Here is a 22652-nt window from a genome sequence, read left to right on the forward strand (position 1 = left end):
TAATATTTGGCATTTTTAATTTAGGTTTGTTTTATTTAAGTTTAATGTTAATTCCATGCTGTGTTTCAGTAAGAACAATACAGATTCTGTATCTGTGGCTCCAGTCAGATATCCAGTAGTACAAATTAGCTTCAAGTTACACATACTGAACAAAAGAGGTTGAGCGAGCGAAGGGAGATGGGGAGAGGGGAGGGAGAAAGAAAAAATATTGAACACGCATGCAGGCTTATCAATGCCACCTTCAATGCTAACCTGCTTGGAGGGAGAGTAAAGAACAGGCAAGAATGAGCAGCCACGGATTGTTGAACTGTTACCAGCACCATGATTTTTCAGCAACGTTTCAGCAGTTTGGAAACTTTTTGTTTTTATACAGTAAAACCACTACAATGTATGTCCCAATGCAACCTCGTAACTTCAAGCTAAACACCCAATTAAGTTGAAACATTGGTATAAAATTCATTTTAAACAGTTATAAAAAGAAAAAAAAAAAGAAAAGAAAGATGCCACCACATGCGCACTGCCTTGGCCAGGACAAATCTCTGCCTACGAGTCTAAGGGCCTTCAGGTGTCACCTCCAGGGCTGATGGCAACGTCACCACAGCTGGCAACACAATACAGTAATGCTGAAAGAGCCTTTATGCAGTCCTGTTAGTGTCTTAAAGAACCTAAAAGCTGGCACCAGTAAAATCCACAGAAATTCACTCTTGCCTTTAAGAACTTTTAAACTGTGTAAAAAAAATAAAAATAAAGAAACCCAACAGGGCAGGAACCTAAATTCTGAGACCCAATGTAAAAGTCAGATTTGGTGGTTCTCAGAGTGACACTGAGGGTTTTTGTGGGGAAGGGGAAGGGTGGTCAGAGATGGGTTCTCTTGTTGGCCTTTGTGTCTCACTGGTTTTCATCTTCCACATCCTGCAGCGCTTCTTTATTCTGTTCTTCACCTACAAAAGTGGGTAAAAGTAAGGAAAACGTTAACTTTCACAAATGAGACCTTCAGAAAAGCTTAACAAGCGTCTAGAGATAATTAGTTTCATGCAAGTCCACACTCACTCTCACACCCAACACTGCCAGTTCGGGAGTGAAGTGTTTCCATGGAAATTAAGCCTGGTAATCACCTCCACACCTCACCCAGAACTGCAGCTCAGGCCATTAGAACAAGGACTGTGAGGACAAACAAAACCAGCACTGCTGAAAACTGACACCACACAGGTGATCAGTCCTGCTGAGCAAGAGCTGGACGGCCACAAGAAATCATCAGAAGGGCTGTGGATCAACATCCTTGGATTGGGAAACACCTTCCCAAAACCCTCATCTTTACTCCAGAGAGCACCAGGGATATCTACTCACTCACTACAGAAATGAGACCTAAACAGGTTTTAGAAATTAGAACTTTTTTCTGCTCAAGTCCACTCAAGTCTCAACAACAGCAAAGTACTTTTACACAGCACCACTGATGGCAGGTTATTACCAAAGGTATGAAAAATGTCTCTACTTCGACATGACAAGAAACCTTAGATGAGGTTATTAAAGAAAAACATTTAATGGAAGTTAATTACTCTTGAAAAACAGTCAGTTTGGGCATATTCAACCAGGCTGGGACATGCAGTGGGATGAGGTCTGTCCACAAGGACTCCTGCAGTTGGGGACACTCCAGCTGCCCCAGTGAGCCCCATGCAACACCCTCCACACGGCTTGGCCAAAGTTCTAATGCAACAGGGAAAGTTTCAGGTACTTCAGCTGGTGCCACAACACATGCACAACTCAGTTAATTGATAAGAGAGACTGAGAAAGTGTTTTCTTTACACTTTATCACAAGAGACAGTACTCTCTCAAGGATAATACACAGAAACTAGCAATTAAAAACTTGATTTGCAATAAAGTCTAATCAAATGAGACTAATGGCTTCCAGCAGATAACCAGGATGCCTGCTCAGAGCATGTCCAGATTCAGGATTACCACCAGGTACAACACAAGGTAGATTTTAGAGGAGGTGGCCTAGGAACACAGGACATCTGACATTCAACAACAATAAAATTTAAAGACAGAATTACGTGACAGATCATTTAAGAGAGGAAAGCACAGCCCTAACCCAGGAGGATGATTAGAAGATCTGAGCATGCTCCAACCAACGCACTGAAGCAAATACCCCTCGAACAGGCCATCGTGAAAGTACTTTTCATGCCCAAATATTCTTAATGCCCAGCTCTGCAGCTCAGTTCCCAAAGGTGTGGGTTACTTTGGATCTCAGTCAAGCACATGGGCCCCGGGCAGGTGCCAGCCCTGGAAGGGCAGCAGGGACACAGCGTTGTCAGAGCAGTGACAGAGGCAGGCACGGTTAGTGACACTGACACCGAGCACCTCGTGGAGCCACGACAGAGACTTACAAAGTAGAGTTTTTAGGAAATGAACAGATGGACTTTCCTTTAGGAATCTATACAGCAGGAAAGAAGGGGAGAACAGGAATCATATGGAGACGACATTACAAGCGTGGAATTCAACTCAACACTCATCTATGGCATGGGAAAAGCTACGGGAAAGGGGATGGGAGGGCAGCAGCTGGGAAAGGCCTGGTTTTACAGAGTCATTCCCTACGACCTGCACAGCTGAAATGGAAACAGGGAAAAGCTCAAGGCGAAAGAAAAGCCCTTTTCAAGTCTCTCCCAACCCTTGGGAAACTGGTAACTGTGCCACTACTGACTTTATCCCTCACAGGCTCTGCCCATTTTGGGAATATGGAGTTCTGGAAGCAGCAGTTTAAACACACTCACTGAGCATATTGGCCTGGCATGAGGAAATGAGGGAACTTAACTTTGCACCTCTGTCTAAACATTCTGCATCTGAAGAATTACACCCCAATTTTAAGTAGTTCTGCAGTAATTTTGTAATCATCATCTTTCTGGCACACATTGTGACCAACAGTGAGGATAATCTGAAATACTTTAGAAAGAACCAAAATGTCTATTTTCTATGTTATGGTCCTTATTATGAAGCAAGAAATTCCAATCTGTATTTCTTTTTGCAAAAATCTAAAGAGCCTTAGAATAATCTTGTGGAACTTCTACAAAATAAGAGATCCATGAGACACATCACCCAGCTCACAGGCAAACTAAGAGCTTTTGGAAGATGTTCTAATGCTTCTGTCTCAAACAGTGACCCAGCCCTGATACTGCACTGAAATGGTTCCACAGAGCACCAGGGTATTTGGTTCCATTAAAAACATGGTCATATCTTAATTGTGGGAATTAGAAACAGATTTCTTTTTCTCAGTGCCTAACCACAGCAAGGAAGGCACCTAATCCCTCCTGAGGTGTTTAGGGAAGAGTCTGCACAGATCCCTCCAGGATCCACCCATATGAGAGAACCTCACATCCTTGAAACAAGGCCTGTGCAAGAGCCTTAAGCACTGGGATGTGGAATAAACCAGGAGCCAAGATCCTACACATTTACAGTATTCCCAGTTCTGTCAACAGCCCAAAGAGCAGAGCCAGAAGCTACTGAGTAACAACACTTCAAACCCATGGGCCCTACAGAAAAACAGGGAGTCAGGAGAGAGTTAAAAAATCCTACCCTGGCTTTCAGATGGACACTACACCAATGGGGTACCCACAGGAATGCTGTGTGGGCACCACTGTGCTTCAAGTGACATCTCACCAAAAAATGTAAGACACTCCTGTATTTATCTGAAGTTCAGAAGGGATGTTTCAAACCTCTGGGCATTTGTGGGTACCCAAAATAGTTTTAACAGGACTGATTTCCCCCCCCCCTTCCCAAAGTAAAAGTAAAGAAAGTCAGCTTTTTCCACTTGTGTCTGCAAGACATGATTTCTGCAGAGGTAAACTTGAGTTTCATCTTTCTAGATAGAGATTATATTTAATTCATTACCAATAATTAGTGAAACAGAAAGTGTAACTCAAAAAAACTAAAATGAGTAAATTTATACTCAGCATTGCAAGTGAAAGTGAAAGCTGAAAAAGTCCATTCAATATGCCCAAGAAACCCCACCCAAATTGAAATACTATCAAATCTTAGTAATCAGAAACAATCCATGCCTCACCCTCTGGTACTGTAGGGGACATATCTGGCATTTTTTCTGGCAATAGCTCACTTTGAGTTACAACCTGACATTCTGGCAGTATTAAAGAAAGTACATTTCCCCAATCTTTTTTCTTTCTCCCATGGCAACAAAGTATTTTACAAAACCCTTCTTCTCTTTTCCTTGTACTTAATCCTTCATAAAATATACAAAAGTGCCATAAGTTGAGTGATTAGTATAATGGCAGCAAATCATCCACTGAAATGCCAACAGAAATATGGAGTGACCTGGAAAAAGGGGGAAACCAGATCACTTGCAGTGGTTCCTCCTGCACTGGAAGTTCACATCTGGTTGGAATGACAACCAGAGATGAACATGACAAGGAAAGGAAAAATGAATTAAATGAAGTCACTGCTTTTAGAACAATCACAGATGCCAGGTGGGGAGGGAAAATCAAGAAGCTTCTCCAAAGAAGGCAGCGTCAGCCCTATGACCTCATCCAGCGTTAAGGCAGGACAGAAGTGCAGGAGGGTCAATTATCAGGGAAGACAGAAGTAAATCATCAAACCCAGCTGCATTTCCACGCTCTGTGTCCTGGGCAGAGGTCGGGGGATGCACCTTTCAGAGCAGGATTTACTCACCATCACCCTGCATGTCTGAAGTCCATAGTGTCAGGTTATCACGTAACAACTGCATGATAAGTGTAGAGTCCTTATAGCTTTCTTCACTCAGTGTATCCAGTTCTGCAATAGCATCATCGAAAGCTGCTTTTGCCAACCTGTAAGGGCAGAGCAAAACCAGAGTTAACAAGTATTTCTAAACAGAATCCAGAAGCACAAGTTAACACAAGTTAAGCCTGTGTCTCAGCACACCCATCCTCTAGTCTGGCTGTGTTACACCCACAGCTCCTCCAAAAATTCTGGTGTTAAAAGTGTTTAGATGTTCATTTAAGTATCTTCCACGTTAAAAACCAGTCACCTTGTGTGCTTAAGAAACTTTTTATTCAAGCATATTGGTTTATTAAAAATTTCTGGATCCTGCAGTACAACTGACAGAGGTCTGCTAAAACCTCAAAGGAAGTGTAATACATAACCTGCAGTGACAGGAACAGAAGGCAAACAGTATTTGTTTCAATCATCACTTTTGTGGTCAGATGAGCTGAAGCCCTATGGACAGGTGAGCCACTGTCACTCAAAACATGCTCACAGGAATTAGTAGCAGGATCCCTCCTACCCTGTGCAATAGCCAATGGGAAGAGGGGTAAATTAAACCACCTCACACCTTTGGCAGATTAAGGGCATGCACAGAGTTAACCTGGCAAGCTGCTGAACTGTCATTAGCTGATCAAATCAAGGTTATCACTGTTCTGCTTCTCATACACCATCTACTCCCACACAACCACATGGGTCTGGACTCAAAAGAAAACAGCCAAGTTGAAAACCTTCCTGGTGAACTGATGTCAACCAGAGCAGCCACCAGCAGGAAGAAAGCCAGCCCAGTGTTCCCACTGAGGAAAAGCAGTTACCCAAGAAGCAGCTTCTGGCTTGTTTGGTATTCACATAACACTGCCCCATGTTCCCAGTCACCACATACCTGCAGGCACGATCAGGAGAATTAAGAATTTCATAGTAGAATACAGAGAAGTTGAGCGCAAGTCCTAAGCGGATGGGATGTGTTGGCGGGAGTTCTGTCATTGCAATATCACTAGCAGCTTTGTAAGCCACCAAGCTATTCTCTGCAGCTTCCTTCCTGTCATTTCCTGTGGCAAACTCAGCCAGATACCTATGGTAGTCCCCCTTCCTGAAAACAGAAGCAGCAGGAAGTCAGTAATCCTCATTTCCCCACCAGACACTAAATTAACGGCTCCGTTCTGGGGCTGATGTTTATGTATTCACACACCAAGGACCCGCTGCTGAATTACTGTCTAGACAACACTGGGTTAGGAGCTGAGGGAATTTTACACCATCACTACATGACAGTTGTCTGTCTGCCTTGTTTTCTTCTCTTTATAAGCAGAGCAGAAAACACTGAAGCAGGGATGTGATTTCTACATTAGTAGCTCAGTTAAAGGAAACTGCTGTTTCTTACATTTAAGAGCTGCACAACAGTTTACATTAAGTCCTCATGGCATTATTCCAAACATCATCTACCCAAAACCACATGATGAGGACATGGCAGTCAAGAAGGGATATTGGTTAGACACTGCACTGCCCTCTTTCTAGAAGGTACTGTGGTTGAGTGGGCAGAACACACGTGTACAGCTCCTGTATTTGTCTCTATTCCAGGCCCAGTAAGAGGTCTTTTCCTCACAAGAACATACTTACATTTTGTAATAGAAAACCTTGGACTCGCCAGTGTTAGCTGCTGGAATGAGGTGTTTGTCCAGTACATCCAGAATGTCACAACAGATTAACTTCAGTTCAGTCTCAACCTAGTAATACGAATAAAACCACAGTTCATAATTAATTCATAATTAAAAGAGGGGGCAAGGTTAGCACATAAGACTAAGAGCTATTTCAAAAATATCAAATTGATAACATCATAAAGTTCCAAAGAGGAATTTCCAAAGGGAGAAAAATAAAATTCAGCTCCTCCACAGGTGCATTAAGCAAAACAGTTCTACACAATTAGCTGGCACACACAAGAGGCAAGGACTGATGGATGATGAAATGTGTAACTCAAGGATGGAATTATGAATTCCCCAGAAGACATCTTGCTAGACTGTTGCTTTAAGTTTGTCTCAGGATGTAATTCCTTACTGCAAGGCTTGCACAACTCAATTCCTTACATTTTTGATCCTGGAAGGCTGCTCCTGAAGTGGCAACAGTGAAGGGGACAATTTGAAAGTAATTAACACAAATCAGCTAAACCCCATTACACCCCAGAGTTAAATGGCACCTTCAGAACAGATTTCTAGTGACTACTTGGAGGGAAAGCTCTGACAGAAGAGCCTGAAGACAAAAATCATGGAGTATCAGAACAGAACAAAGATGTGCCAGCAAACAGGAAGGTCAGGTACAACATGAAAACAAACTCCAGAAGCAAATAAAAAAGACAAAGTGCAGCAACTCAGTGAAAAAGCAGAAATCATCAACTCTACCAGTGAGATCTGTGCCAAAAAGCAGTATATAAAGCCTTATTTAAAAACAGATGTTGGATTTTAATAGTCAGAATTGAAAATGTAGTCACATCACCTTCATTTTTTTCTAGTTTCGAATATAAAGCAAGGGCTGTATGAGGTTAGGTTTTACCACAGAGAGTTTCACACCTGAAAGCAAAGAAACCAAACACACCCAAAAAAGCTGAAAACCATCCTCTGACATCACTATTGCCAAAACCTGAGCCTCCCAAAACCTGAGCCTCTCATGTCATTCCAGTAGAAGTGGTTGGTTAAGTGCAGACAGACACCCATTGCTGCTTTCTCATGATTTCACAGTAACTTTCGTACCTACAGCTGAAGACAACTCTGGCTCAAGCTGATTTCATTTAAAGTAGAGATTTTTCAAATTACAAGAAACTATCAAAAACTGTACGTCTTGGCTCACAAGAGCAGCCCCACTGAGTCCACCATCCCTTCCTGTCCTCCCACCCAAGCAGTTTGCTCTCCTCCTTTAAGCATTTTTCTTGCCATGTAATACTTTTACCACCATTCAGCTCCCAAACTGTCAGGGTTTGCAACCACACCAGCTAAAAAGGTGTTACTAAAGAGGTGTTAAAATTACAGATCCAAAATAAAAGTCAAACTGGCACATACACACACAGGGATTTGTACGAAATAACAGATTTGCAAAAGTTCCTTTAGATAAATTAATCAACAGCAAGTTTCATGTACAAACAATGTCAGAATGCCCTGACATTCAGAGGAACAATCAGATGCTATACTTAAGAGTTACATGACAAAAGCTTAAGGAAGTTGCTGATATAGGGTCACTTGAGAAGAATCTACTTCATATATTCTTGGGCTACAATATAAAACCTTTGGCCAGCAGTCAGTTCCTGCAAACTTCTTTCCTCTTGATCCTCTTTTTCAATGACTTCTTTTGCAGAGAGATCTTCAGCAAAACTGCAAAGAATTAAATCAGTTTCTAATCCTCTTTAGTTAAATAACCATACATGTACAAACTTCTATTTCATCTCAGACAGACCTTTTTTCAGCTTTGCCTAAAGGATCAGTCACACAAGTTATCAGAGATCAGCTCCTGTCCAGAGCAATGTAAATGTCCTCACCAAGCTTAGTTTAAAAAGATTTAATACCAATCAAGTTGATTAAGAACAAAACAAAACACACACACACAAAAAAGAAACCACAACAAAACCCTAAAAGCTCTTGTACAAAAAGGATCTGTTCTAGACAGAGGGGCTTAGCAAGCTCTGCAAAGCAGCAAACCAGCACAAGAGCCCACACTAAGCCTGTTCAGAGCATTCCTAACAGGCAGGTTTAGGGTCTATCATCATTCCAGTTCCAAATATGACATCTGGGATTACAGAATCTGACCAGCAAGGAAGGACTGCTCACCCCAGTGGGGGCACAGAAGCTGCCCCAATCCACGCTGCCTGTCTTTATTTCAGTCCCATTGCCGGCTTGATCAGATTCCAGGCTGAGTTCTCAACTCTACAGACACAAAAGCTTCTAAAACAGGGGTGATCAAAATAAAATAAGCAAACTTATTAATTGCCAAACCTTTCTAAGAGGAGGGCATGGAGGAGAGAGCCTGGCAGGTGCCCCAAAATACACCCAGGCTTTAAGTCAGAGCACTGGAAACACAAAGACACCCATCTGCCACAAATCCAAGGCAGAAGGGGGAAGGTGAACACCTGTCCTGTGCTATGGGAATGGATTTGGTTTGACTGCATGAAGTGAACTGCACTGTGTGCAGCCACACACCACTTCATGCTCTCAAGGATGAAGAGCACAAGCCCCAGTGTGTTCTCGTCCCAGCGACGCAGCCAGATGAGAAATCCAGGGGGGCTCTGCTGTTGTGTATCCAAATGGCCACAAGGCCCAGCAGAGCAGCCCGTCTACAAAGGAAGCAGGTAAATGGCATTTTCCCCCATGGCTATGGATGTGTTTTGCTACATTTATCTGAAGTGCTTTGGGGAGAGGCAAAGCCTGGTGTCTTCCATCACCTCTCTGTTGCCTGGTTGATGCTTTATAAAAAAGCCCTGCCCTCTCAACGCACCATCCCTTGAGCTCTGCCCCAAGTCAGGCTGGCTGGTAGCTCAAAAAAACCCTCCAAACATCAGCCATGAGCTAAGTTATAAATACTGATGGAGACCAAACCCATTCACACCCTCCTTACAGCAGATGCCAACCCATAATAAGTTCTCCCAGCAGCTCCTAACGGGATCTGGTCTTCAGCTACAGACGACACTCAGAAGCCTCTTGGAAAAACTCCCTCTGGAGCTGAGCAGACACAGCCAGTGTTTCTCCAGCACAGAACCACATGCCAGTTCTCACTGCACTCCTCCACCTCAGGCAGCTGTGAGAGCTGTTCCCTTTAAGGATTTAACAGCTGAAGACACTGTTGGCATGACACTGCACTTCAGTGTGGCCTCTCTCTCCTGATGCCTCAAGGACTGCAGACATCTATTTCTTGCACTCTAGTCCAGCATGGTCCTTGTCCTGTTTACAAAGAATAATGCCTATTTCTAAAGTCCTTTCAAAACAAAAAAAAACCAAGTCTTTTCACCATTAAAAGATCTTTGGCACAAGACAGAAACCACCCACAAAATCTTGTGCAAAAGAACCTGGAAGCACACAGTGTGAGACAAATTTAAACAATCGTTAGACAGCTATTGTTTTATATGTTCTGTTAGAAAGATTGTAGACATCCATCAAGAAAAGGTATTTGGGACTGTATGTAACTGGCAGAGTCTCATTCCATCAACATGCCAGCGTAAAATTAGAAACTCACAGCTTTAACAATTCCATGGAGCAACAGAAACCCTGTGAGTCAACAGAAAGTAGTCCAGAGCCATTCCTGAGAGAAGATTTCCAAGCCAACATCATTTCCATTGGTGGTAAATGAATCAGTGCCAGGTGATATAATAGACTCCACTGTTTCTCTGGAAGTGAAGATGTGAAACATGTGGAGGCACTTGTCCTCAAATAATGGAGATTAAGTCTCTGCAGAAGTGTGTGGGATTTAAATAGTATGGGAGCATGCCTGCTCCGTGCTAAACCATCATTTAAGGGAAGGGGGGAGGGGGAAACAACAACTCCCTGTTCTAATAGCTGAAGGTTTCATTAGCCCTTACCAATGGAAGCCAAAGCTTGCTCCAAGTTCTCCATTTTAGGTAAAGCTGCACTCACTGACTAGTCACCATGAAGTTATGTGGATCAATTTTTCCCCCTCTCAAGAAATAGAGAACAGCAAGGCCCTGGAGGTTGTTACATGTGCAAGTTTCACAGCTGAGATGAGCAGGACATCTCAGCATCCACCACCCCCAGGAACACAGAGCAATAAGAGACAAGGCAAAGGAGCCAGGAACAGCACTGAAGATCCTTCCCCACTGGGCTTTCAACTGTCAGGATTTTGAACTCTGTAGGACGGAGAACTGGAATTGCACAAAGTGTCATTGTATGATCCAAAGCTACTTTTATCAGAAGTGGAAGCTTAACAGCCAAACACCTCCTTTGACAGGGTTAATAAAAACAAAAGGTGCTTGGGATAAGTCAGATTGGAAAGAATATGACCTCCTGAGTATGTGCAGCCTCACACTTGAGTAAGTAGGGAAGAGGAAGCACAGTTCATATTCTTGGCAGATCTGTTGATGCACTGAGGGAGAAGCCCTCCCTCTCTTCTTTGAGTCTACTGCCCTTTTGAGTGTTTACACAAAACCACCCAACCTCTCCCCTTCACCAAGGATATTTATTCTCCAGATAAGGAATAAACTCCAGCCTTTCAAGGCTGTCACCCTGTCACAGGTCACCACACCACAGGCAATCTCAACACCAGGGCAGTTTATGGCAGGGGTACCAAAGCTGGACCGTAACTAAGTGACCCAGCGCTGTCAGACCAACCCCATCTTACCATTTGCCGATATTCCCGAATCATTTTTAATTTGTCTTCTCCACCTTTGTTTTCTTCTTTCTGTTCAATGCTGCTGATTATTCTCCAGGAAGCTCTTCTGGCTCCGATCACGTTTTTATACGCAACAGAAAGCAGGTTCCTTTCTTCCACTGTCAACTCCACATCCATTCCAGCCACTTTCTTCATTGACTCAACCATTTCTAGGAGGAAGAGGTCAGGCAATTAATTCTCACAGCTGAAGCATCTTTCAAACCATTCAATACAAGCTGGATGTTAATGACAGCTCATGAAATTAGGCTTCCTCCTCCTTTCATCACAGTTACTCCTCAATTTTACATGGAGTGTTCCAAACAAATCAATCAGCACGTACACAAAAGAATGTATCTGATGTTCATTTAAAGGCATTTGACAACAGTCCCCCAAAATTGTTTAAAGTTAATTTAGTTTTGGTTTTTATTTTTTTGGTCTTTGGTTTGGTTTGGGTTTTGTTTGCTTTTTTAACAGGAAAAAAGGATTTAGGAGCAAGAACATTTTTCCACATAATAATTTTCCACATAATAGTTATCAGGACAATCCTACAGGAATGTGTGCTGTTCAAAGTGCTTCAGAGGAGGCAGAGAACAGTGAGAAAAGCATGAGCAAATGTAACCTTGCTCTTGGCACTGTCAGGATAAACTGAAGAATTACGGAATGCTCCACCAGTTTGTCAACTGGAACACGGTGTAACATGATAATTAACCAAAAAATAAAATCCAGACTTGAACAGATGTAGAGAAGTATGAGTACTGTTAATAGGGAAAAGAGTCAAAGTTGCAAGAGGAACCTCCAAAAGAAAAATCTGGTGCTTGGAGAAGTAACAAAACAGTAATCCTGAGGGTACCCACAGCAAACATATCTACCCATGCCAAGCAGCCACTTACACAAAACGTGAATTAACTTATATTTATATTTCAAGCCTGTTGAAAATGACTGCTAAACCTGAAGTTAAAACAATTATTACCAAGTATACTTTCCTACACTCCTGTGGAAACAAAAGACTGAACTACTTAAGGAAGGTTATAATCCTTTCCTTACCTAACCACGTTATGATTGCTTGCAACACATTAGAAAAGTAGTGTTAAATATACAGTGAGAGCCAAGTATGAGACATGCAGGGATCAGTGGTGTCCTGCCACACAGGGCTTCAGTTCATTCACCTTCCAGCTTCCAGAAGTGGTGGGAATCCCACAGACAGAAAACATGACCATCAATGAATGAGACTAAGCCCCAACTACCACACCTCCTCAAGAGAACAACTGTTTCACCACTACCTGCCAGGCACACTTTGCTTCTGCCAAAAGTACAACCATGTGATTAGGCTGTGCCTCCCATAACATGATGCCCTGCTGTTCTGTGGCCTATTTCCCTTGCTCACTCATCATCCTTCCCATCATTTTGCCTCCTTGTGTTCTGCTGTGTCATGGCAGCACAAGCAATGGCAAACTAATGAAGCTTAACTGTCATTTTTTTCCCCTCAGGTGTCAAAATCACAATCTGAACAGGCATAAGCTATTGCAGCAATGGAGACTGTAGGCTCAATCTCCTCCCTAGTAGGAACAATGTTATCAGTCTCCAACAGGTCTCCACATGTGCAGGACAAAATTTTATAGTGGCTCCCAATGGAAGTGGGAAAAAAAAAAATCTCTACCTCTACCAGTAGATTTTGCTTCTCCACAGAATCTTCACCAACCTGAAGATCTTTTGTCTAATTATTACACTTTAATCAAACACACATGGTTTTAGATATGTGGCAAGCTTAACTAACCAAGATCCCATCAAATCTGCCCCAGGGAAACTGAGTAACACTAAAACCTTCTCTGAAACCTGCAGGTTCCTGAAGAGCACCACACTTTCTCAATGACACTTGCAACCCTGTACTCTGACACCACACAGCAACACAAGAGGGTACAGAAGATCCTGCCCTTCTTTAAAACAGTTTATATTATTGTGTTCTAAGCACTGGGATTAATTACACAGCACTTCAGTCATACCACTGGATGCACTACAATGCTTTGATAGAAAACCTGCTTCTCAATGAGGTGAACAAAAAACTACTCACACCTATCTCATATAATAAACAATGATAGACATGTAATAATTAGTCCAGAAGTGTGGAGGTTGAGAAACATGTACTATAACAGCTTCCAAGATCTTCTGACTGTATCAGAAAACTGCAACAACTGGGAGAAAAATGGGTATGTTTTATCAACTCTACTACAGGTCTCCTTCAAGATCTCTTTCGTAGAAGAATTTTTTTACTGTGGAAATTTAAAAGAAAAAACTACACACAGGACTTGCTGTTCCCTGTAAAGGAGTATCTGATTCTCAGAGCACATTCAAACCTATCATTACAGATCTAATCAAAGGCTTGGCTTCTGCAGGATTTTATCCATTACTTGCCTCAACATCTTGAAATAAAGGTCCAACACCCCTGTGCACTGGGGGGCACATCCAATACAAGCTGAGCAGTAGCAGAGGCACATCCATGAGAAGCACCTCTGTCAGTACATATTAGCCCTGCTCCACCTCTTCAGTCTTCTGCAAAGGTGGTCATTAACTACCCTCTTGTACAGCCACCATAACCATGGAAACAATGGAGCCAAAGGAAAACAGCCACCTGCTCACAACTACTGGTGTCATAAACCAGACCTTATCACCCCAACATTTTTATGACTGAGTTGTTAGTAAGTCAAACATATTCTTTGCCAAGTGACAGCCACTGATAACAAGATGCTGGGGGATGGGGGGAGCACCTGAGGTTTTCTTCATTTATGCTGAAGAACAAAACCCTCCAGCTTCACCAACTCCTCATACTGGGTACACAACCTCTCAATACAAAAGCAACTCATGATAAAAGGAACTGAAAGGTCTTCTCCTCAAAATCTTAATCCTAAATTAACTACACAACCACAGATTAGAATCCCACCCATAAATAAGCATCTTACCCAAAGAGAAAACATTTATCAGCCTACCCACAAAGCTGTTGGAGAAAGGTTTCCAGTTTAATAATGAGCACAATTTTACTTACAATACAAAACTCTGGGCTGATATTTCAACAAGATAAAATAATATTATGCACATACCTTGGCCTCCCACAGTAAAGCCACAATCCAGCCCTGAAAGTTTAAGCCTGATGTATAATCTTAAGAACTCTGGCAGTAAAAAAGCAAGGGGACAACATATCTGTATCTTCTCCAACAGAAAACTAACTCTGTACAAAACCAAAGCCATCTATGCCTGCCAAGAGAAAAAATGCTTTATATTCTAAGTGCAGCTTTACCTATCTGGAAGTTTCCACAAGGAGGTGAAAAGCTGAGGGCCCATTCAAGACAAAACACAAGTCTGAGATTACATTTCAATAAGAAGGATTACTGCAGTAATGACAACTCGCTGCACACAGAATCTGGAGCCGCTTACGCTGCATTGTGGAGAAAGTGGTGTTATGCAGATTCAAAAAGCCAGAGACTGTAGTTTAAGTGGTTAAGTTCCAGCCTGTCAGTTGATTGTGGCTGTTGACTTATTATGCTCCTGTCAGATCATGCCACCACCAGAGCAGGAAATCCCAAAAGTAGAAACCGTGGAAGGAGAGGGGAATATTCTGGAGAATGACACACACGCCCTAGATTTATATCCTTCCCCAAGCACTTGCTGTTGGTTAAGAAATAATACAATAAACAGATATTTGGTCTGATCAGATTTATATATTCTATTGGAAAAAGGCATTTGATTGTGACTCCAAACAACTGCCTAAGATACTACGAAACTAAAACGATGCTCATGCAATTTTTTTAAGTTCCTTCATTCTGGTCCTATGATTAAAATGTTGGCTCCTCACTGCAAACACTGCTGACTCCTCTCCAGCCACTGCTGAGTACCAGGAGGGACACACATGCACAGCTTGTAAAGCTTAAGGGGTTTGGACAGTGGTCACCACCATACTGAGAGCTACCTACAAGGGGTTTTGAAAATCTCAAGGTACTTGGCCTGGGATTGGGGTTTTAATGTCAAAGACTAAGAATAAGCCTTACTCTAAAATGTAAAGGGGAAGTTTACAAGTGTTGAGAAGCACATGTTTGATAAACCATTTACCAGCGGCCAAGCTACAGGATTTGTACAAAGGGCACAGCTGATAAGGACTCCTACTAGGTCACAAAATAATGACTGCCTCTCCAACAGAGACAGATGGGAAACTAAGTATTTGTTGCTTCTCAAACTGTAGAATCAAAAAAAAAAAAGAGGAACTACAATGTCCCTGTGTAAGGAAATATGGAAATGGGAGATGCACAACAAATTTAGAGGAAAGACTAAAAACCTTCCCAATATAGGATGCAAAACAAGAAACAGCAGACCCTATCAAAGGAATAGCCACTATCTGATAGTTCTACCAAAATCTGTGCTTGTAGCAGAAACCATCTGGCCCAAACAAAGGCTGATGCACTAAAGAGAACTTGTTGGGGTAAAACTACAGTATTTGCAACCTCTAATTGAGGTATCACATAGTGCCTGGGTCTCCCTAATCGAGATGCTACAGTGTCAGATTGTTTGTTTTACAAAGCATTTCATTCTATACAGTGAACAACCCCTCCTCATGATTTCCAACATATACAGAATCTACTTCAACCTCACTGCTGAAGTAACTATCCCTTGCCACCACACACTGGTTCATCATTATCCCAAGAGGAACAAGAGCTAGAAAATCTCTCAGTGGTGTGATTCACTTCCAAAAGAGGAACTACTTCAGTGAGAAAGCTGGTTGAAATAAGAACAGAAAAAGAACTTGTTGAGTAAAGATGGGATGGAGATGACTTGATGGTAATCACACTTAAATCAAGTGAACCTTACTTAGGAGAACCCAAAAGGTACAATTCTTAAATATTTCTGAAGAGTAGCAGAACCACTGTCTTAACTCTCCATTAAGACTTCAGTAGCAGCAGCAGAACACCAGAAAAAGGAAGCTGTGCTTTAAGTTTAATGCTTTCTATTCCCCTTATCTAAGGGCAATAAAGCAGACTGAGCTCTTCAAGTTTCTAAACTGCTGCCCAGTATCTATTTCAGCATATCAAGAGCTAAAAGCTGAGAGTATCCAGTGTGCTGTGAGAACATGATGAACACAGGAGAAAAAAGAAGCCTTCCCACGTGTCCACCACAGATGATCATGAACCATAACCAGTATTCAGAGAAGACTTAGTACAAGGATTAGTCTTGTACTTGTTCATTCTTGCAACAAACAAAAGATGATCAGCTACAAATCTCAAGAACTCAAAGTATCTGACCCTAAACTGTAATCTCTCTGTTAAGTCTTTACCAGCAGCAGCAAACACAAAGTGGCCAGCACTGTTAATCTGAGAAGGGTTCCACCAGACACCCAACAGGAACTATAAAACCATTAACCTGACACTCACCAGGGGTCAAGTTAAAGGGAATTACAAAAAATACCCTGAATGAGTGGGTATATGCATAAACATTATGCATATGTAGAATGTGGCCTTCTGTAAACTCAAGTAACGCCTCACAAATCTACTGCAATGCTCTGAATGAGTCAAGCACATGGACAAGGAAGACATGATTGATATAGTCTACCTGGATTTCCCAAAGGCATTTGACAAGGTCCCTCACCCAAGGTTCTTTAAGGAACTCAACTGCCATGGGATAGGAAGGAAAGTCCTCACATGGATAAACACTTGGCTGAAAGACAGGAAACAGGGTATGAATATACGACTGAGGAGTTCAGAACAGAGAAAGACCACCAGTGGAATCACACAGGGATCTGTGCTGGAATGCATACTAACACTTCTAAGTGATCCAGCAAAACAGAAGTAAATATTGAGTACTGACTCAGTAGTAGCAGCAAACTGCTAAGAACAAACACAAAAGGAACTGAAGAAATAGGGGTAAGTGTGTTTTCTTCAAAGAGTGATGACTGTAACTGTGCAGACTAATGCCCTCAAATTGCACTCCCCACAACTGCAGGCCTCCACCTGGCATCAGTGGGCTTGATGGGTTCCAAGAGAAAGTAGGTCTCATCCTTCCATCCATCAGGAACTCTTCTTCTGAACACTATTACATTGCCTGCACAAGGTTTTTCTGTTCTCTTAAGAAATCCAGCATCTGGTAAGGAAGACTTAAGGGATGGCTAAGCCCATCCTGGAGCTCACAGGGAGGTGAGTGGCTGGATGGCTTTCCCCCTATCCCTATCAATTCCCTCGTGCCAGCTCAACACCTCTCTGACCTCTCAACTGGCTGATTCGGGTCACCAGCTCAGACAACAACTACTCAGGGAAAAAAATTAATCTTGCTCCTCATTTAGAGAACTGAACTGGTTCTAAGGCTCAGACTAGAACCCAAGTAAACATGAGAAGCATTTCACACTCACCACCATGTACAAGTTCTACGCAAATGAGCATAAAAGAACCTAACAGGTAGATTCCAAGAAGTTAAGACAACCAACAGGCTAGGAGGAAAAAAAATACAAAATAATACCCATCCTGCACAGTGGCTTTGATTATTATTTTGTGGACAAAGCAGAGGGTTATGCTGCTATTCCTTGTGTGAAGTTTGTAAAAGCTGGTGCAGTCAAAACATTTCCCCCATGTGACTGTGTGACTCTGCAATACAGTCCTACAAATACACCTGGACCTTCACACACTTGGAGAAACACGCAGGTTAAGGCCAAGTTATCCAAGCAACTGTGGTATGTTCTACATAATCAATCCTATGAACCACCACAAGTCCTGCTTGCAACAAGAACATCATTTTTAAGTCATGACTATAATCTCTTCAAGCTGTCAACATAAATAAAGAGGGTTTTCCCAGTATTCCACCTCTAAAGACTGCGCCTCATCATACACATTTCTGCTACTAAGTCATCTTCTGACACAAGTGCACTGGACACCAATTCATCTTCTGGGCTCCTTGTAGAGAACCAAACCATCCAATTGTAGAATTTTGTCTCTTTTGGTTGCACTTGGTACCTCAGGAAGTTCAAGAAGGCCATTACAGACAAAGGCCCTGTCCCACACAACTCCTCCCCATCACAAGTCAATTTGTGTCCCAGTATGTACAAGTGTCACTCAAAAAAATTAACAGTCTTATTCCTCCAACACTGTCTTGGCCATGTAACTCTAAAATTCCCACAGTTATTAGGGATATGCTGAGATTTGATTGCCTTTTAGCAATTTCACTTCTACCCAACCCAGAGACAGCCATACCCCACATCACTACAACACTAAGACTTCTGACAGACAGGGTAAGTGATGAACATTAACTGGGGGAAAAACCCAAAAAACTTAATTGTGCTTGACATTTGGTTGACATAGACCAATCATCAGCAAACCGAAATTAATACACAACCTAAAGTCTAGTTTCTTACTTAGTTTATTGGTTCTTCATTAAGCTCTAAGCTGAAAAACTGTTACTATGAAGATTTTTCTAAAAGGGGTTCAAATCTTGACTTGAACCCACTGCTGCACACACTGCTCTCATAATAAAGACACATTTCCCTGATAGACAATTTATAAATACATAGGGTACTATATTGGGAGTCCAGAGATCTGTCAAATATGGACGGGTTGGGTTTTTTCCTTACCTGTACCTTGATCTATTATCTGGTTTTCAGGGGAGAAAAACCCACCTATTTCACCTCACCTTAGTCATGTACTTCAAGACTTGCAGTACAAAGCAGCTGTTTAAAGTACATAATTTTTTTAGTCTGATTAAAACAAAGATGTTACCCAGCTTCCACAACGAGGAACAGGTTTCAACATTCAGGTTTCAACATTCAGCAGCAGTCTACAGCAATCCAGATCCATCCTCTTGATATAAAGAACTCAAATGTTAGGATGGTAATTTCACAAGCCAACACAATCTTACTTACTCCAATTGTTTTCCAAAAAAGGAGACCATTTAGAGTTATATATTATTCTACCAATGACAATGTTTGAAGGAATAGCAGTGAGTGAGATTTCTCACAAAGCTTCCTGTACTACAAGTAAGCTTCCTGGCATTTTGTGATTTGCCATGACATGCCTAAGCAGATCTGTGAAGATATTAAGAGATTTGGGTGTCTGACTATCTCTAGAGATCAGGGTTTAAGTGCTACTTACACTGCAAAAGTACCTAGAAAGTTGCCCTCTTAATCTGGGCCAACACACTGAGGACAGTACAGATACAAGACCAGATTCCCAACCATTCACAAATGCAGTTCCCAAGACTTCATGAATTCCCTAAGTAGGTCAGGTAAGTAACACCAAAGAAGCCACAGTTGGATGCCCACCATAAGTGCTGCTATAAATGCCATGAGCTCTACAGAAATAGCAACCCACCACTCTTAGTCTCCAGGAGAAAGAAGATGGCACAGAACTTGACACAACCTAATGTTAAGCACAAAAGATTGTCAAACTCGTATTCAAATCACCCAGGGGATTTGTGTTACAACATATTTGTAGACAGTACTTACCATCACCTCATTTTATATGTGTCAATTAGTAAGTGTGACCTCATGGTTGTGTATCTCAAAGAGAGAACTGAGGAGCAAAATGAAGTTTAACTTACATTTTACCACACTGCTTCCCAAACCATTTTGTTCACAGAATTATTCAGCTATGATCTTGGCAGAACTGCATTATTTCATATAAACAAGAACAAATTATGCCAATAATTTTTAATTGTTTCAGCTGAACAAGAACACAGAATTAGATGATAAAACAGTATCTACAGTACATTTTCTTCCAGGCCATGGACACGAGCAATGTGAAGATGCATTTAGACTTGGCAGAATTAGAGGGTGCACCTTAAATATGTTTATCCAACTCGATTCCTAAAAACTCTGCAAGTCTAAAACCCACAGCAGTGATTCAAACAGGGCAACTTTAAGTTTAGTGCTCCCTCCTAAACTGTAACAAGTCTCATTACCATTCAGAAGCAATACAGCAGAACGAGCCTACATTTTGCTCTAGGCAGCTTGTTTAGCAAACATTCACAGCACTGGTGGAACCAAAAGTCCATCAAGGGAAACGCTGCACCAAGGCAATAATCCCTACTAATCAATTTTTATTAGTTGACAGGAAGTTTGCATTGCAGATCTGTACCATGGGGGAGAGGCTGATTACCTTCTAAAGAACTGATTTACTGCTGACTTAGGAAAACCCCAGAAACACAGTAATGCCTCGAGAGCTCCCAAAGATGATGAATTCTCCAGGATGTTGGCCAAGCATCCAACTTGGGTTTCCACTCAAACCAAAGCCAACACTTCCAGTTGCACTGACTCATCCATACCAGGTGGAGAACCCTTCCCTCCTGCACTCTTACTGTGGAATATGGAACTGCATGTGTCCCTCTGTCTGAGTCAATCACATTGTACCCCAATACCTGGGTTTTGGGAGGGCATTTTTTTCCTGTAAGTCCTTCAGTTATTGTGGAAACTGCTTGACTGCTCTCATACAGTGGTATTATTTGTTCTACCACATTTCCCTATCGGGACTGTAATTTAAAGGAGTCTTACTTAGGCCTCCTTTTTGTTGTAGGTTCTATTTTCCTCTCCAAAACGTGCATTTTTCAGATGTTCTGCGATGGTGTCATCACAAGTTTTCTACACACAACTCAGTAAAAACCCGTCATTTGGTGAAACCTTGGTCATGTTGCCTATGAAATTTATGAACAGAAAGTATCTGGAGTGTCTTCCTACCTCTAAATGAAATGTAACCGCATTCACACTTTCTATATGGAAGGGTGTTTATTTCACTTTAAATGAACAATCATAGCTCTTGGGCCAAAGTAACAGTCCCAGGTGAGTAACACCATGGAGAAAATTAAAGGCCCTTTCTATTCTATGCAAGGGAACCATGTTTAAAGGAACAGTTGCAAGACAGACATTTTTGGGCCAAGAGACACCACCCAGGGTTGCCGGTTCCTCCCCTGTACCCATTTTCCCCCAGATATTAAACGATCAGGTATATTTGATGATCAGGCACAGCGCACAAGCTTAAAAGGGAAAAAGGATGAAAAGAAGGTGCTGGAAAAGTAAAACGATCCGTAATAATTTCTACCACATAATGAGAGCGTACGCGTTTTCTTTGGGCAATGAATCATGTCCCCGATCCCTGCAGGGCGAGCGCTCGCTCTCTCTGGGTTTGCCAGGGGCAGCAGGGTCTCCAGCCGGGGTTGAAGGCAGATATGGAGGCGCAGCCCCGTCCCCCGGGACCCCAGAGGAGCCCGGCGGGCGAGGGGCCGCGGGCCGGGCCCCCCCCATGGGCGTTGTCTGCGCCGAGCCGCCTTCGCCCCGCGCGGCCCGGCCGGGGGAGCGCCGGGCCCGGCCCGCACCGACCCCGCGGAGCCGCGAGGGGCAGCGGGGGCTCTTTGTGGGGCCCCCCGAGGCGGGGGCGGCTCCCCGGCCCCCCCAGGACTCGCCCTTCGCAGCCGCCATTTTATTCCCGGCTCCTGCCGCCACCGCCCCCCGCCCGGGGCCCCGCCCCGGCCCGAGACACCCCCTCGCCCGGGCCCCCCATCCCCGGTTCCACCGGCCCCTCAGGGGCGCTCCCCGTCGCCATTTTGTGTGCGCCCCCTCCTCCGCCCCTGCCCCCCCTCCCCCGCCCAGCCGCCATTTTGTGGCCGCTCCCTCTCTTCCCTCTCCCCTTGGCCGTGCACGGCCCTCCCGGAGCCCGCGCGCTCACCATCGTAGCGCTCAGCCTGCTCAGCCAACTTGGCCTGATAGACGAGGTCCTCCCGATCGTCCATGTCCTGCGGGCGGGGTGGCGGCGGGGCGGCGCGGGGCGGATGGCAGCCGATGGGTCCGAGGGGCTCGGCAGCTACCAGCTCGCTGCTCTCCGGGCAAATATGGCGGCAGCGCCTCCTCCCGCTGCATCCGGGCACTCCCGCGGGCGCGCGCATGCGCCCCGCCGCTGCCATGGCAACGGCGGCTCCCTGGCAACGGGCGGGAGAGGGCGGGAGGAGGGAACCGGGATGAGGCGGCCGGGAATGGCCGGGACGGAGCCGCCGCTCCCCCGCCCCGTGGTGGCGGGGCCGTGTCAGACACGGCGCCGTGGTTGTGGGGCAGCGGGCCCGGCCGGCGGCCAGGCGGGGGATGCTCCAGGAGGTTGGCATTTCCCTCAGGGCGGGTCTTTCTCTCAGTGTTTCTACTGCCCTCAAACGCTGACAATACAAATAGTACTACCCCTCTGTGTCACATATAGTATACTAAGGCAAAGACATCAGCATGTCTTCACCGAGATGAAAATTAGGTGTCAAGTCCAGAAAAAACCCACATGAATTTCAATTTATTGATATACTATCAGAAAAATGCTGACCCAAAAGGTCCCAACAGTGCACAGTCACCATCCCTTTGTGTAAATATACTAAATTATGTGAGACTTGCAAGTCATCTCTGCACTTCATAGATCTTTACCACAAAAGTCCTATTTTTCAGCAACTGGGGCTTAGTTTTGTAGGCAAGTTGTGCACAACAAATTAGATTTGCACCAATCTAGGAACTTTTCTGTGATCCTCATGTTCAGCAAATACCAAAGTTGGAGAGGTCAACAATATAAATAAAC

General features: G+C 43.5%; 1 protein-coding gene across 2 annotated transcripts; it reads right to left on the bottom strand.

Annotated features, from left to right (window-relative positions):
- Nucleotides 1–5: 5 nt before the first annotated feature.
- On the bottom strand, nucleotides 6–21971 carry YWHAE (tyrosine 3-monooxygenase/tryptophan 5-monooxygenase activation protein epsilon). Of its 2 annotated transcripts, XM_027690812.1 has the most exons (7): nucleotides 21774–21971; nucleotides 11068–11267; nucleotides 6358–6464; nucleotides 5627–5833; nucleotides 4675–4811; nucleotides 2385–2431; nucleotides 6–941 (listed from the first exon to the last, which is right to left on the bottom strand). In XM_027690812.1, the coding sequence occupies exons 1-6, from the start codon at nucleotides 21835–21837 to the stop codon at nucleotides 2424–2426; spliced, it is 723 nt and encodes a 240-aa protein (XP_027546613.1). In that variant the 5' UTR covers nucleotides 21838–21971; the 3' UTR covers nucleotides 6–941; nucleotides 2385–2423. The 2 variants fall into 2 exon arrangements, with proteins under 2 accessions (XP_027546613.1, XP_027546612.1); XM_027690811.1 differs by lacking the exon at nucleotides 2385–2431.
- Between the last annotated feature and the right edge of the window lie 681 nt (nucleotides 21972–22652).

Source organism: Neopelma chrysocephalum, unplaced genomic scaffold, assembly GCF_003984885.1.
Source record: "Neopelma chrysocephalum unplaced genomic scaffold, ASM398488v2 Primary Assembly neopelma1_82, whole genome shotgun sequence".
In the NCBI taxonomy this organism is placed as follows: Eukaryota; Metazoa; Chordata; class Aves; order Passeriformes; family Pipridae; genus Neopelma; species Neopelma chrysocephalum.